Source organism: Tetrao urogallus (assembly GCF_951394365.1).
Source record: "Tetrao urogallus genome assembly, chromosome: 1".
NCBI classification, from domain to species: Eukaryota; Metazoa; Chordata; class Aves; order Galliformes; family Phasianidae; genus Tetrao; species Tetrao urogallus.
Genome location: NC_136813.1, coordinates 174,190,762 through 174,209,055, shown reverse-complemented (window position 1 = coordinate 174,209,055; position 18,294 = coordinate 174,190,762). Strand labels below are relative to the sequence as shown.

The following is an 18,294-nucleotide window of genomic DNA, read 5'->3' as shown; positions in this document are numbered from 1 at the left end:
CATTCTGTGGCTTTGTGCAGAAATAGTCGAATATGAACAGTTATTAATTTTATTAATTTCCAGGGGTTTCCATCTATATAATGATGATACAAGTTCTCTTTTTGGATGGTAAGAAAGGAGAACGTCTCTTTGCTCTTGATCATAAGAAAGGACACCATATCTTGCATTTATGAACACATGTTTCATCATTGGGCAAAAACTGCCTCATTCACAGTTATAATAAGAAGATTGCTGAAACCAAATTGCAGATAGCAATTACCAGTACTGCTAGGTTTCATAGAAGAGGGTTCTGGTGTGGTTTTTTTTGTAAATTGGATTACCAGTGACTTCAGAAGTCAAAGTCCTAAAAATCCTAAAAGAAATGACATATTTAGCCTTACTATGCAGGGCTCTAGTAAGTAATTGGATACTTACATCAGCATGGAACCTGTGCTGATCAAGTCTAAGTGGTTTAGAAGTAATTTACAATGTTGTATAAATATTTATGTAACAACAGCTGAGGAGTAAGGATGAGAACAAGAGAGCAGTTTGAGAAAGTGGAACACGAGGGTTTAGTTTGTGTTTTACTTTAATTAAATCCTTTCTTGGCTTAGGACATATGTTTTTGAGAAAGCATGCTGACCTTCAGCCAACTTGTTTTTTCAAAGTCTCTGAACTGATAATCCTTCATGATAGATCTGACAGTAAGATGGCAGGAAACTTCTACAGAGCTGGAACCTGCTTCAGTGCTGCAAGTGTCACAAAGCAACAACACTGAATGAAATACTGGTGGGAAGGTTCAAGCTTTATTGCCATACCACTATCTGACTCTGGCTCTGTGGGTCAAACTAATAAAATGGGAGGCATTGCTTTTGGAGCAGATCTTGTACTTATTTACTGCTTCTTTTTCTGCTAGCCACCAGACAAATACCTGCTCTATGTCACGTGTCTGATTCTCAGAGTTTGGCCCAGAGTGACTGTACAACTGAAAAAATAACTTCTACAACAGGAAGATCATTAAAGAAATTGTCATACCGGATATTATGGTTTGAAAACATAAGCAGCAACAACTCTGTTCGAAGGTGCCATCAGTAACATCTCAATCCCTCAGTTGAACTGAGGGCTGTGGGACCACAATGTAAACTATGAAAGGACACCAATGCAATTTTAGAACTTTGTAACAAAGAGTGATGTTGTGTGATTTGAGGGATTTGGAGTTTTTTAAGCAGGCCAGATTGAAGCATCAGAAGTGTCTTTCTGGAACCTGCTGCACAAAAGCAGGCAGTTCAGAGTAGGTTTATGTTTTTATGCTATCGTTTTTCATTTCCATTTCAATCTTGAACTTCAGGGTTTATACAACATGGATAAAATTCTGATTTTATGTAACTTTTTATATAAATCAGATGTTGGAAAGAACATAAAAAATAAATACAGAGACTGAAAGATGAACCATATTGAATTAAATGAAGCTCTTTCCATAGACTTCAGTGGAACTGGGTAAAACAGCATCAGAAGAACGTGAATAATTCAAACCAGGACTGCTGGCAAACAGTACATATCCCCAGAACTGAGCCCCAGTGAATCAAGGTCTTTGTCTAGAAAAACAAATACCAGAGCAGTTGATATTAATCCTGGTTATTGGGTAAATGGTGAGACTCAAGATCAATAATAATCCCTGCACTGTCCTTAGGGGGCAGTGGGCAAGCCAGCCTACATTCTATTACAGAGACAAAGAGAACAGTACAGAGGTAGGTAGTGTGCCATCAGCATCTCCTCTCTCATGGGGCTTCTGAAAGCAACCAGTGCTGGGCAACCATTTCTGGGTGGTTCCTGATAAGAGAATCCCAAAAAACGCTGGATATCTGTGATCTGTCTCCACAGATCATAAGTAGAACAGAAAAGTGCAGAGCCAGTTTAAACCTATGAGTCTGCCCTCTGAAGAAATGGCCGCTTGCTAACATGCATGTAATAAGGAGTTCTCAGATTAGGAGTTGTATCAGATTTTAAAAATGAGTGAGTTCGGGGGGAAATCATTCACATTTCAAAAAATAAAGTATTGGTTTTATATTTTCTCTTCCTGTAATAGTTTATCTTCACAGGATGGAAAGGAAAAATTATAACTTGTTCACTGAAGAGGTGCAATTTTTGAAAGAATGAACACTGACCTGGAAAGGTAAATTCATTTCTAAAAAGTTCAAAATATACTCTGAGGAAAGCTCCACCATTCCACCAGGATATTTTATACTGGGAGACATCTCCTGTCTTGTAAAAGGATGTATGAAAAACATATTTTTTGAAATCATATTTGATGTTCCTAATTTGATATTAACAAAATACGCATTTGAAATTAATTGGCCAATACAAATTGTTTTCGTCTTCATCACTTAAAACTAGCATGGTTCTCCTTCTGCACAAATCTGATTCATCATCATGCCCAGCTCCAGCTTTGTTACTTCACTCCTTGGATGCTTTCCCAGAGGCAGAAAAAGTTTATAGTGAAGCACCTCAGCATTAGACAGGTAACACAAACCTAGGGAAAAAAAATAATCCAAATCTCATCTTTTGAAGATGCATACCTAGGATACAATCATTCATACATACATAAAATAAATGAAGGTTTATAAAAATGAAGGTTATAAAAATAAAAGAAGGTTATCAGCTTCTCCCTGGGGAACTTCCCACCCAGTAACATACAAATGTTAGTACTTCTAGCATCTGAAAAAACAGGAAAATATTATAAAACCAAATCAGTCGCCAAAGAAGCCTGACTAATGCAGTTTCTGAAACTAATTTAGATCTTATTATTTTGATCTGATGGATACTCTTCAGAAACACAAAACACAGATCACAAGGCATGCCATTTTCTTATTTGGAGAATACATTTAATTATTTCTTATTTCTTATTTGGAAAATACTATCTATTGATAGTGATCTACCAACACAAATTGTACGGTCAGTCATAAGTTGCAGTTCCTGGTATGGATCACGTACAAGTCTAATTTTTGGAAAAGGGGATGGAAACGAGATGGTGCACATGACTGTGCAAACCATAGGTAAGGAATGTGATGGGGAGAGAGAAGAGAGGCACTAAAAACAAATATTCTGGTGATCTACTTCCACTGAAGTCATATCCCAAGTTTTAAAGAGGGCCATTGCGTTTTTCATTGTCTTAAGCTGGCTGACTAAAACAGCAGAAAAGTGTTTTGGGTTTTTTTTTTTCCTTTAATTGATAAATTTCTGTGAGTATAGTCAGATACCAGTCACTGGTAGCATGGGGAAGAAGGCCAGAGGAGGCAACCCATTTCAGCGCTGGGTTACATCAGCTTAGGCATCTCATGCCAATCTCCCCTCTCTGCTGCTGGATATGAATGATAGGAAAGATCTAAAAAGCTAAGTGTCTCAGCCATATTTATTTATTTTAGCTAAGACTATTTTTTGTTTATTTACTTATAAACTAGGACCTTAATCCCTGGTAAGACAAGCGGCTGTATGTAATAGTCATTCCGCTGAGTTCCAGTTCCATCAGACTCCCAGCAGGACCCCTGCAGCACGGCACGGTGTTGTGTCACCAAGCTGCCGCTAGAGGGGGCGATGACTTTTGTCCCTTGGATTTATGTCTGCGGTTTTCCGACCAGGCTTAAATGTGCCAAAGAAGCATAACTGTGCACCTATGAGTTGCTTAGGGCAAATACCAAACCTCTCAAACACTCTGGAAATCTTCCTCCAATCCTTGCTTTGGCAATCTTAAAAACTGCAGGTAGCTTTTAACTGTGGTGTATCGTTTCACGTCTGGAATACGTCCAGAAGACACCTTATTTCCATGGGAAGAACCAACCCTTAGGTTATAGCAGGGCCTTCTCCTTATTTTAAAGTCACATCATCTATCAGCACACCCTAGTGAACGCTACAAGCAATCAAGAGATTTACTGTGGCATACTCCAACACGCAGGTCACTTCTCTGGGGGTAGCAGGGGCCCGCAGGGGCTGTTGCTTTGAGATACAAATGCATTTGACCACAGAGTGAGATTTATAGGGAAGCCTGAAAAAGCCTTTTCATATTAACTGCCAGCCCTATATTGGTTATGGTGTAAAAGCCTTCCTCCTACTTCCACAATTTTCTTTCTTGCTTAAGATAAGTCAACTTGCAGACTAGTATCCATAGTCTATTTAGTTTCCTCTTTATTTTAGACGAATGCTTTTTTCTTCACCTATCATTAAAATACTTCAGTTTCCCAAAGGAAAGGTAAACAAACTTGATTACACTCTGTAGTAATTAGGCTCTTCCAGGTCATTCCTGAGAGAACACCCAAAATCAGTAGCAGTTTAAAAGATTCTTACCATTTGGAAGAGCATCTCAAATCATTTGACACAAAAAGAGACTAAAGAAGCTCAGTGCCTTTTAAGTAGGGCCTTCTGAGGAAAGCAGATTCCTTAAGCACGTGTCACTTATTACTAATTTCTTCTCCATCAGTGCTCAGTAATAGAAGATCTAATTAGATCTCACCTTCTTCATAATCAAAGCCAAACATCACTTCACAAAAAAGATACCTCTTTTAGGCACAGATTCATTTTATCCAAGGCACTTCATCACATACAAGCCAGCAGCTGAGATGCATTCAAACCCTTCAATTGCAAGATTGTAGCAGAGATGGTAGTATTGTTTATTTGCCTTGCTGATAAAATGTTCCCACCAGGACCAGTAAACAGCAGCAGCATCCTCTGGTTGATGATGAATTAACCTGGGCCAAAACAACCCACTTTTTTATGTGAATGGAGAGATTTCTGTATGTGTGTTCTTAAGAAGCACTGCTATAAACTTGAAAGAGTATTCTCTCGATATTAAAATTCTAAAATTATATCAGCTCTCCTAAAAAGAATCAAAAAAACACATTAACATACCTGAAGGGCTCCAACCCTCACCCAGACATACCTGCTTCTCAATTCCCCTCCCCAAAATTGGAGAGCTTTCCACCATGTTCTGAATAAATGATTTGGTTGCACATTCAACGAGAAAGAATGAACTTCTGCATTCTATCTTTCAAAAACAAACAGGAAAAAAAAAAAAAAAAAAACAGACAAAAAAACCCCCACCACTTTGCAGCTAACCCAATGTAAATTCAAAAGTCTATCAATGTGGAAATGTATATTGTTCATAACCTATTCAATCTTAATTCACATAGGAAGTAAAGGCAATCTGAATGGAGGATATAGTTAAAGAGCAACTACATCCCTTAAGTTTTAAAGATAGTAAGGAAAAGAAATAAATGAAAAATAACATGCCAAACATACATTTTCAAGTGTGAAAAAACTCCTATCAGTGGGATCTCTGGTTATTTGGCTGTATGCGTTTGTTGTTTGTTTGTTTGTTTTACTTTTACTTTGATTTTTGACAGCAAATCTCCCTTCCTCCCTTAAAAGTCAGAAGATGAAGCTGAATTTGAGAAATTATTCTATTTTCATCTCTACAGGTAGCATATCAATTCATATCCTTGAGCTTTCAGATAACAGACTTTTATTTATATAAAAGCAATGAAACAAAAAAGAACTTTACAACTCCTACAAAAGTGAAGTATAAGCAGAAATAACAATTGTAATTTGTATTCATAACTTTACAAAAGCATTTATCAGTTACACATACTGCATAACTGCAGTTATTACAATCTCTTGCAAACACACGAAGCCTACTGCATACAGTCATGTTTCATTTCGCTATCAGTGTGTGAGTCATTACTTTTTTCCCCAATGATAACTTCAAAAGAAAGACTAAGATGCAGATACCAACAGAAAAGACAGATTTGTTAAAAATGTTATCAACATATTTCAAAAACGATTAGAAAGGCAATATTTATTGTGTTATTCATTGGCTCCTACTGCTGTAACTATGTTGCTGTTTAAAAACTGAAAAGTTTTTAAGCCTTAGTTCAAACAGTAGATTTATAGGATTGGATTGTACTGTAGTGGCTGTATTTGCAGAATCCAAACTACTGAGCCATCTGCACCACAACTGCTTTCCAGGCTTTGTCTTTGTCAAAATCCTTTAAGGTATTATTGGAAACCTAGAGGTAAACAAATTTCAAACAAATGGAAACACAAAACAACATTTTGGTTAAAAACAGAATTTAAAGCAAGTAAACATGAGACAATCTGGGAGAACATAAACACAGCTATAGTCTGAATGCAGTATATACTGTAAATTGTAAAGCTTTGTATACTGTATAGTACATATTTACAACAGACAAATACAATAATGTAAACAGTGTAGTACTTCAACATTTGGGCCAATGAAATTTGGTCAAAATCCTACTTTAAACACATAACTTCAGACATCTTGTCAATTTTTTTTGTCAAAAAATTATTTAAAAGCTCTACAACCTAAATCTCTGAACTCAAAGTAGTAACTAGCAGTAGTCCCAACAATGCAACTGAAGCAAGATTCATCTACACACATGCAAGTAAATTAAGATCTTGCCTAAGAATGCAGACTACTTAAAAGCCACAGAGACGTACACCTTCACCTGTCACATTATTCCTGTGTTTAAACACTACAAGGCAAATAATAAGATGTTGCTTTTCTAGAAAAATTGCTTCTTTTTGCATTTAACTGATACCTGAAGAGAATGGTTTATCCATGCCATCACTTAAGCTCAAAAATATAACTTACAGCTGTGGGGTTGGACTCGATGATCTCTGGAGGTCCCTTCCAACCCCTACAATTCAGTGATTCTGTGAAATGCTGCTGAGTTCCATCTTTTATGCAGAACATAACTCTCAGGTCACAGAACCAAAAGATCAGTGACTTATACTGAATGTCTTCAGCAGCCTGAAGGGCACTTAAATCCACAGCTTCCATTTTCTATTACCAATTGTGTAACAGCTGTACTGTTGCTGTGTACTTCCTGCACATTCTATGTGTGCTGATTCATTGTGGGTGCTCCTTTTAGAGAAAGGACTGAATCCAGCACTCAACCTTTTCAATGCTGAGCCATACAGAAACCATCCAGTTAACACAACTTACTCTTCCCTGTTCTTTAATACAGCACTTTGCTTTGTTCAGAAGAGATGAGGAAAGCCTACGGGCTAAATGTGCTGTGCTGTGCTAGGAGATGCATGTAGTGAATCTGTGCATATCTGACATGATTTGGATTTCACTATTCCCTGGAAGACCACTCAAGTCACATGAATAACAGCAATACTGGCATCACCATGCTCTATGAAAGTATTTATATATCTGTAACTGAAAGGATGGCTCAAACACTTAAGTGCAGGAAGGAAACACAGGATGTCAATTTTGATCTTCATTGCCAACTTTAGTAGAATAGTTAGGACATGGAGAGCCCTGGGATTCCAGACACTCTCCTCTGTTCACTACTTCAAACTGACCAGCACAAGTAGCCACTCATGCAGCTTTCCAAGTGTTGATGCTATGCTCAGTGTACCTAACACTTCTCATTTGCAGTTCAGGGAACTTAGAACTAACTATGTTTAGCAAATTCACTCCCCTTGGAAATTCACAGCCATTGAAAAGACACAACTATACTGACAACTCATTTCACGGTCCAAAACTTCTGCCAGCATTTAAAACATTTAATTTCATTGATTTCTCATAGGGTCATGCAAGGGTCATGCAAGGCCTGTCATTTTTGCTATAAATTTATGCTACTTATTTAAACTTCATTGTGGTTATAAATACATACCTCTGTAGTTCTGTACTCCTGTTTTTTAACCTGTGATTCTGTCCAGGACGAATCCTGCAGTTTCATTTTTGTCTTGTAATTTACACACTGTATTACAGTTCCGATAGTAAGGCATGCCTGAATTAGCAGCATCAACATCAGAAGCAACAGTAGTACATCATAAGACTGCTGAAAATAGAGACATAGATATCTTCATTCTTTTGTTGCTACATTAATTGGTAAATGTTAATTTTCCGATTGCATCAAAATACGTACCTTAACAGCAGGTGGATAATTTTTAAAGATGTCAACAACTTGCATGATACTGAAGGATAAGTATCCAGAAGCAGTGAACAACAATGGGGATGTGACACTGCTAATAGCAATCAGGACCTCAACCTAAATAAAACAAGATTATAAATATTAAAAGGGGAAAAAACAAGTAAAAATGTTGTTTGTGAGCTGTATTCCCTTAAGCAAGTGTAACAGAAGTGTAAGATTACACATACAAGATAAATCTTAACAGCCATTTACTGTATGGAGATACAGAAGCAAGCTTTGACTAAATTTCCTAGCCTAAGTACTCCTGTTTTATAATTCATTTTCCTTTTAAGAAGTGTGATGGGTCTTTTGTCTAATTATAAAAGTGTCTCTCAAATACAGATAGAGGAAACAATACGAAATTTAGAAAGCTAGTAAAGAAGTATAATTTCTTTTTCAGTTTGTATGAAATACTGAGAATTAACAGCAGATATTGCAGACTTAAAATCTGAAACAACCATTCAAATCAAATTGAGTGCTTTGAGGCAAATTTATTGCAATAAAATAGCAGCTTAGTTTTCATTCAAATATCATCCTAAAGGATCAAATTCTGACTTCTGTTGTGGTCATGCATTATGACTGACTTAAGTATGGTTGAATGACTGTAACTTAGAGCAGATGTTTTAAGGAGACTTAACTACACATCTGGGACACTCAGGGAATAAATGTGCTTTATAGAACATTCTTCAGTTTTCTTGCTAGTCATATAGATTAGAAATTTGTTTATAACAGGTTCTAGACCCTATATGGACTGCACCCCTAATTTTCTTCTTTCAGAAACCACATAATGGAAAGGTAATGGAATGGAGCTCAGGAGCATGAAAGCATTTCTCTGTGTACCATATGAGGCATTTTTTTTCCATAAAGCAGTGCCCATTTCTAAGAAACCAGTAAAAATAAAACAAACAAAACAAACAAACAAAAAACCCACCAGTTCTTAGAATTTCATGGACAGGACTTCTTTTCAGAAATATCAACTTACATTCTTGTTACACAATACATCTGTTACATTTGTACAAGTAACTACAAACAAACGAGCAAATATGAATATTATTATATATTCTAATGGCAAAATTCAAGGACTTTACACACTTACCAGACATTTACTTGGATATTCAGCAGCCACATGACTTGCGATAGCACTAGGAAAGCACTAAATGGAGTACAAGATAAGAAAGTGTAACAAATAAGGATTTACCTACTTGAAAATTGCACAGTTTACAACTGTGTAACAGTGATTCCCACTAGTCATAGATCACATCCTAAATTTAATGAAGACATGAAACTGCATATATTTTTAGTGACAGTACTGTGAATCAATTAATTAAACAGAGATAAAACTAATCTTCATTTAGCTTACATTTAAAGGAGGATCATGCATTAAACCTCCACATAATGAAATATTAACCACAAAACTTGACGTTTCCGCCTTAAAATCTAATGAGCCCCACAGAACGCTGTGAGTTTTGCATGCTGAAGAAGTTGTTTACAATCCTTTTCCATTTCCTGAGAGGGATTTTCCAGACATAGGAGCCATATATAAATCTAGTGTTCATTGTCATCCTTCTCAGCTTGTTCAGCTTTTGGCAAGCAGAGTAACACATCATTCTTTACGACTGCACTGTTCCTAGGTGCAGGCTGTTATTAGTGACAAGCATTACCAAACACAGTCTCAGGCTTTTAATCCAGTTAATTGTGATGAGCTAAAGGTGATATCCTGAGGAACCTATCACACTAAAATTTAACACAACTTCTTATTTTGCAGCCTGAAATACTCTAAAATCTAGAATTGTTTCACAAAACACTTACAACGTCTTTAAAACCCTTATTACTCATTTCCATGTTACTGGGGACTGAAAATGTATCACAATATGTTTTAAGGACCAAAGTCTTGAAAATCAAAGTAGAACCATCATTACATAATAGATAGATATACTGAAGTATGTATTTGCAATGCAGAAATTTCCAATTAATATTAGGGTCAAATAAACATTCCAGCACAGTGAAAAAGAGAAAGAAAAATCAAATACGCTGTTTTAAAAGAGTACATTCATTTTGAACTACTTACAGCAACCAAGATCCAAAAGAATGTTACTGAAAGATATGGACCTGACACCAGAACATCCATATTTAAAGCAATTATGCCACCAAATACTGATGAAATTCCAATTATCACTTCAATTACCTAAAAGAAAGTAGAACACACAAGTTATAAATAGTTCATTTAAAAAACAAAATTCCTATTTGCTTGTGGAAAAGAACTCCCTGGGGAAAAAAAAAAAAAAAAAAAAAAAAAAGCATTTATGCTATTAGATATACAAAAAGTCAATGTTCTGCAGATGTAAAATATGGCAAAACTCCAGCTGGCTTAAATGAAAGCAAGTTCAGCTTTATTATGCATGTTTATACTCTCATTTATTAGCTCCACTAAACAACAGTTCAGTTTACAGTATTTATCCTTAGGTCATTAAGTAATCTTTTTCCCAATGTACATGGCAGTTATTTATCTTATAATATTCTAAAAGGAAGCATTTTAGGATCCATCTCATACTTCTAATTCTTGCAGTACTTACCTACATCAATCTGTTTCTGACTTTAAAGGATTTTGGCACTTATAATGATGCAAGAATAAATTGATATAAAGACAGAAAACAAGTACTTACTGAGTATGACTTCAGAATTCGGGCAGGAAAGCTGACATTACTCAAAGCAATGGTACTATCGTATGTGGCATTCTAGAAGAAATTAAAAATTGTGACTGAAAAATATGCAAATAATAGCTTTGTTTTTATATTTTGTAAAACTTGTTACAGATCTTGTTACAGGTGGCACGTAACGTCTGGTTGGCCCATCAGAACCAAAAGTGACATTTGGCAATACTTGACAGTGTCAGCCTGCATCAGTCACACTGAAAATAAACAAAGTAGTCCCAGATGAGCTGTTATACTACCACCACTCAACAGTGGAATACAGCCATCTCTCTTTTCTACTTTCTTCCTTAGCCTTTCAAAGCCTGAAAGATTTCTGAAAATCTGATGTAAATCCTTCTGATTTTGCTGACATGGTAACTGAAGGAAGACATTTACAGTAGGACTTTGTCTAGCAAACAGTGCTTCCACCAAATCATGAAATGGCTTCAGTAGTAGGTAAAAAAAGTAACACAGAAACAAGAGTGTGATTTGGAAAAGCACTTAAAGAAAAACCTGAAGCCAATATTTATTGTCCAGGTATCACACATAATATAGGAAAAATCTAACACGTTTTTACAGTTACTTAGAGAAACATCAAAAAACAATCAACTCTACATCAACTCTAACTTTAGGGTACCTACTTTCTTTCTCATACAGCAGTCTTCAGTAGATCTAGCTGAAATGATCACAGTAGTTGCCATGAAGATTTCCAGCAGAATAAGTAGAATCAAGTTGAAATTTATCTGCCAGTGGAATTCCAGACATAAATAAGTTACATCTTTCATATTAAAAGTAACAAACGGGGCAGGATCCAGCTATCTACATGCTGTGATATTTAGATGCATCTGCTGATTGGATACTTTTAAAAACTTTTTATTTTTGATGAATTTCTAGAACACTTAGTTATCTACATAATACTGAGAATACTTAATCTGAGAAGGAGATATTTATTTCAATTATGAGAATGATCTGCCTGAAAAACAGTACACCACTGTCTTCCAAAAAAGCAGTTAATAACATGGGGGATGTTCTGGGTATTGCTGCATTTTGCAGAAATGAAACCAGAACAGTGCAGCAAATCATAAAAACTCATAGAAAAAGAAAGAAGACAAACAAGAGGGAGCCTGACTAGCCTGTGAGGCAAAGGAAATCCACTGGGAGAGAAAGAGGGCCACAGGCTTCCAAACTCTACGCTGCAATGCAAATTGTCTGATACAATGCCTAATACTGAATGAAAACACATTCCAAAGAACTGGGCCAAGAATCCTAGCTCTGTGTTCTGCCTAGTGCTAGTAGATGTGATTTTGCAACTCTTCCAGGTCTAACAGACTACATTACCATGTAAAAAAAAATATATGCTGCCATCCCTTCTGCCATTGTTCATCTTCAAGACAAGAATACACCGAATGGAATATTTTTCTTCAGTTCATTATCTACCTCTTTTCATGAGACAATTCCAACTCTACGTGGGTTTAATAATCTTCTAGAGGTGTGCAAGTTAGGCAGAGTAGATCTCCCTCTGTAAGTCTTTGGAAGCACAATGTTTTTCCAGTAGCAGCCCAAAAAAAAAATTTGGTGGCTAGATGTGGCCATTGGGTAAAGCACCAAAAGTTCAAGGAGAACTAACTCCATTAAAAATCTATACAAGCTGAGTAAAACGCAGCTCAGTGAACTAAGTGCTTCTTCATGGTAGACCTATTTCTGGGATGATCAAATCTAAGTTTTTCTCCAACATTACCTTTCAGTACATATATGTACATATTTATTTTGAAGAAGGTCATAAGTGGCAGATTTTAAAGGCTCTTTTGGGTATAGAATCCAGCCTGCAAACTACAGTGTTTTGACATGTAGCACTGGTACCAAGTTATGCTGACAAGGCCACATTTACGGTGCAGTGTCAAGTAGATATTCAAGTTTGGGTCCAGAAGCACCATAATTACAGGCACAGACTGGTGTTAACATTCATGTAAAATGTCTGACATAGTTGTATTGAGCTGTTCTGTGATAGTCTGAGCATTTATCAAGACTAATACCTACTACTGCTATATTACTTCACAGAATTATTCTCACACTTCATATTCTTATATAGAATAGAGGACTCAGAACATTTTACCATAACCAAAAAACCCTATCATGTTACTGTTTGGCTTAGACTACCAAAGACAAGTGTTAAGGCTGTGATTCAAAAACAAAGAACTCTCCCCTGCATGAAATTGCATTTTAAATAATGAAAGTGCATTTTAAATAATACTAACAGCTGCCTTCTCTTTGTTGACAATATATGGGAGAAACATTCATCAAAACTTTCTTTACTTAATGACTTCAGAAGCAAAACTGTACACTGTAGAAGATCCAAGAAAGAGTTATACTTAATCTGAAGATGTCATACAATACCACTGCTTGGGACACTTCCATTTCGATATAATTTGACCCTGAAAATTGCCTTATCTATAACTGAAGTACTAAACTGTTTTCAGTGTTATTCTGATCCTGCTCTTTCAGAAAAAAACCATCAAATAATTTAAACAATAGTTTTTTAAGAAGTTTCTTCGATCAAAAGAAAAATAAAAAGACAGTTGGTAAAAGTGGATCACCCTTCAACATCTCATTCATACTCCTGAACTTAAAATACAAGAAAGTCATTTTCATACTCATCTCCAGTAAGTTAGCTGTATCATGAGGTTTTATTTCTGAATTCAATTTTTCAGGTCTTGTCTTACCCCAGAAAGTAAAGTTACTGGCAGATGATCTCTGTACACTGAAAACTATGTTGTTACTTTTTTTTTTTTTTTTTTTTGTAAAGCAAAGATAAATGTTGCTTTAATTAGCAATTATTCTATTAACTTACATTTATAGCTGATGGATTCAGGACAAGTTTGCATCCAAACCAAATTAAACATGTTGTTGTAACAGCAAATGTAGAGACAAACAGAATCTGAAAATTGGGTATCTGTAAAACAAATTTCAGAATGGGTTTCACTCTCATCTTACAAACAACAGGAAAAAAAAAAAAAGATATAATTGATATAATTGCCAAAAAAAATCTTTCACTTACCACATTAATTTTATTCCTTGCTATAGCAAAGCTCACAACTGCTGAAGGAATACACTGGGAAAATTAAGAGAGAAAACTAGTGGGATATTCTGCACAAAGAATATTAAATATATTTTTCTATATGTGTTTTTAATTGAGTCAGATTTAATATTACATATTACAGCTAATAATTAGACAAACTGAAAATAGAAACTCTGAGGAAAGACCATTCTCCTTCACTGGGCTCATTAATTACAACTGGTTCTGGAGGATTACTAGAAGTTTCCATATCCTCACTTTTGACTAGCTACCCAGCACAATGTGATGCATAAAGGAAAGCATGGAAGTCTCATGAGTCATTCCATGCCTTTGTTAGCTAAATTAACTCTAGAACATCTTTAAGAAGGGAAAGAATAGCACAGCTACTCCTGCACTGGGCCTCCATATTCTTTTAAAAATACAACATAATGGTTGTTTAAAATCTCAACCACACTCTTCTGAAGAACTTGATAAAAACCAGTCTGCTGAGACATTACAATTTAAGAATCATGCCTAGGACCTCTGTTAGTTTCACTAGGAAAACTTCACTACAAAAGAGAAGAGCTAAATGGAAAAATCACACAAAAAGGAAAAGTTTCACAAAGCAATTTCTCAAGCCCCAGTTGCTCCCCACCACATTAGATATATTACTATTACGGATCTAACTCTGTTTTTCACATGTATGCAATTGTACAATATATTCATAAGTAAAATACGAATATACTAAACTAAAATTATGGATAAGATTTTCAGGTTAAGTGATGAATCATGTAATAACCGTTGCATTTGTTCACTAATTATCTTCTAACAAGTCTGAGCACTGACAGCTTAACAATGAAACCCCTATAATTAGATTAATATGGAAATTCAAAATTCTTGGCAGCACTGCCTTAGCACCTAAGTGACCCATCTTTAACATCATGAATTGATACATTTATATCCTGAACGCCCTCGGGTCTCTACAACACAATGTGACTGCGTTTAGACAACTGAATTCTACTCCTAGTCAAGATGGTCAATACATTCTAGAGAGCAATTCTGCTCTTCGTAAGCTAGACATTTAGTAGTCAGTAGATTATACAGTTCTATAGACTCTTCCAACTACACTGCCATTATCTGCAGCAGGAGCTGAAACACGTTGCCCACATACAGACCCAAACATACACGTCTTCAACAACAGCAAGCCATTCAAACCCAACATAAAAGTGATTTGTCACTTAACCTTCTGTATCTTTAGAAATTCTCAGTAAATACAAAGTTCAAAGAGACCATATTTGAGGCAGAAAAAGATATATCTCAGTAACTACATTAATGGTGCACAGTGTAATAGTTCAGCGAAGACAGTGGCTTCAAAAACTGCTTCAACATTATTCTAATCTCTCTAACAGAAAGATAAGTCACAGCTCACCCACAGAACTCCTGGTACTTGTGTAAAGTATTAGCCTTGCACCTAACTTAAAATAAATCCACAAGTCAAGTTGACAAAATAGTAATTACAGAACAGAATCCTGTCACAAACAAAACAAGTACATCAGACTCATCATATAAGCTAAGACCTAAAGAATAAATTAATCACAGAATCACCAAGATTGGAAAAGACCTTCAAGATCACTCAATCCAACTATACACCTACCACCAGTAGTACTCACTAAACCACGTCCCCCAACACAAAATCCAAACGTTCCTTGAATACCTCCAGGGTGGTGACTCCACCACCTCCCTGGGCAGCCCATTGCAGTGCTTGATACAATAACATAAGACAAATGTGAGGGCCTAGATGTGCAGTAAAAATGAGTGGATTTTGAAAATGTCAGACATGATTGATTCACATTTTGTTAAGAAAACAATAATAATACAGAGAATTTCTTCAGTCTGCCTCAGTACTTGGGTATTATGGCAAAATATAATGAAAAATGTAATACACTGAAATACATTCCAACAGCATTTAGGCAACAAATTCTGCAAGTGCATAACAGTATCTGCAAGTGCGTAACAGTACAAATTTTTCTTCAAGTAAGGCATAGAAAAACCACTCAAGCAGATAATTAATGGCTGTCCATGGTAAGCTGATAAACAAAAATGGCAGCACAACACCATTTGTGAAAATGGCTATTCCCTTAGTCGTGGCCTGAAAAGTACCCACTTTAACAAGTTAAAGTGTTAAAGAAAAATAATTTTTCCATGAAGTAAATTAATAATAAAAAGATGAAATAAAGAAGAAAATAAATACACAATAAATACACAAGAAGAACATAAATACACAAAAAAACATTTACTGTTTTTGCTGTCAAACAGCCACAGCAAATAATTAAGAATGCTTACTGAACCTGCTGCGCAACGTAAATAATCCATTTCAGATGGAAAAATATTTCCCAGATACAGTGAAAACCCAGAGGTAATAAGGAGGCAAGTCTGCAAAGCAACAAATAACATGGATTAGTACAATAAAACTACTGTAAAGATAAAAATCAGTAATTCCTTTCAAGCTGAGCTACTGATGGACAATAATGTAGTCTTTGTGTGAATAATTTTGAAGCAAAATATCTAAGCATGCTGAGTTCTGAGGAATACGTTTCACTGGTTACCAAGACTTAATACCAAGAAAGCATGTCTGAATCAGGTACTGTGCCTTGACTTGGCAAACACCTAAGGAAATTATCACAAGGTAATTGCAGAAGGTTCAACATTAAAAAAAAAAAAAGTTTCAGAAAACATAAGTAAGCCTCTACTTTGCATAATCTGCTTTGCTTTACCAAAATTCACAGTTCGCATGGGCAACTACCAACAAGAAAATAATAACAAAAATAGTATTAGGATATACTGACTAAGGTACATCCACCTGCACTCCTTTCTCCCTCCAAACTCCCTTCCCACTTTGATTCAGTGGCACAACCATAAACGCTCAACTTCTGCTGCTCCCTCCCTAATCACTCCATTCACTAGGAATTAGCCCACAATTAGGGCTAAACTTTCAGCATCAAATGAATTGATTAGTATCTTCTACTAACAATTTTTCTTTCTGCTCTGAGTAGACATTCCTTCAAAGAGGTTGGGAAAGATGGGGGACAGAACAGCTGTTCGTTATTATTTGGGCATTTTTTTCAAGCTGCAGATTTCTGATGTCTTTAAAAAGTCCTCATCAAAAAACTCAGTGTTCCTGCACAAGAACAGCCATTGCTAGCCACTCTGATGTCACTCTATAGTTTGCAACCACCCCATGAACACAGTTCTGTTCACCATGGAACTTCTGTTGCCTAGCACACATACGCTGAGAAAATTTTATGCAAGGAAAGCCAGTTCTTATTTTGTTCTTTTTGTGTCACCATAAATCCAAAAGGAAAGCCACGTTACACAGACTGTCAGAACAAAAAAAGCGTTCAGTTGTTTCCATGAAAGTAAAGCACTACTTTTATTCACTATGCAAAAATGATTTATTACCCTATAAACAGTGAAACATTTCAGCTCTTACAAAAATTAGTCTTCAAAACATACCAACTCATAGAAAAAAAAAAAAAAAAAAGACTTAAGAAGAAGACTTAATTGTAATTGCTATAATGAGCTTTAATTAACTTGGCTAGAACATAGAGTAACATGATGCTTGTGCAAGATCAGCGTCCAGTGATTCTACCAGTGCTACAACAATTCATATCACTATAATGTTCATGTAAGAAACGTAAGTCATTACATGAGAATTCTATCAAAAAAGTCCATAGCTTTACGAAAACCTAAAGTAAAATTTGACAACTAAATACTGCATGCATTTTTAATGTCAAAATGCCATGAAGGCAAGTACTCTCAATAGTTTAAATAAAAATTTAAAGTAGGCACGTGATTAGGACAATTTACATACTTCACAAAGAGGCATTACTAATTCATAAATAAAGGTTGATATTTACAACTACCACACATACTTCATTTAATGGTAAATACAAAAATCAGCCTTCATGAAGCATATTTAGTTACTGCAAAACGCTCCAAAGAATATTATTAGTCAATTAAAAGTTACATTTTAAGTTTGCTAAGTATGTTTCTTTCCATACAAGTATTTATATTCAGTCCTATCAAGGGTGTAATTATGACTCCCTAAATGATCTGAAACAGGACAGATTAGAGAACCTCCCCAAGAATTTTTAATTTTTATTCTTTATAATTTACTTACACCCATCAGCAAAGAAAAGATCCACGTTCTGTAAATAAAGCAGGGGTGCAGCCTCTTTGATAGCTGAAGGTCACTGGATTTGATATCCGGTATATAATTTCCATTCTCTTGCTTTCCCCGCTCCAAAGTTGGCATTCTGTCATAGCTGAACTCTTCTCTGTAACCTTCTTCCCTAGTCATAACACTTTGTAAAGGCAACTAAATAATAATGCCAATGCAGAGGACAAAGAAAGATCAAAAATCTAACTTAGTTTCTTTATATACTCAGATCAGTGCCCAATTAATTTTTTTTCTATTTAAGAAGAATAAACAAGTAAAAATTAGTACAGAGCTGCATTTATATTTTGAAGTATGTATGCTTGCCAACTAATTGCACTCAGTAACTAAATTACATTATAT

The 18,294-nt window shown here is 35.6% G+C and overlaps 1 protein-coding gene across 1 annotated transcript; it reads right to left on the bottom strand.

The window, feature by feature from the left end:
- Positions 1 to 5,960: 5,960 nt before the first annotated feature.
- MLC1 (modulator of VRAC current 1) lies at positions 5,961 to 18,075 on the bottom strand (the record flags this gene model as incomplete). Its single annotated transcript, XM_079544430.1, has 11 exons — positions 5,961 to 6,035; positions 7,674 to 7,841; positions 7,929 to 8,051; positions 9,070 to 9,126; positions 10,042 to 10,158; positions 10,637 to 10,708; positions 11,305 to 11,406; positions 13,512 to 13,613; positions 13,719 to 13,772; positions 16,059 to 16,148; positions 17,896 to 18,075. 11 exons carry the CDS (start codon positions 18,073 to 18,075, stop codon positions 5,961 to 5,963), a joined length of 1,140 nt encoding a protein of 379 aa, XP_079400556.1.
- Between the last annotated feature and the right edge of the window lie 219 nt (positions 18,076 to 18,294).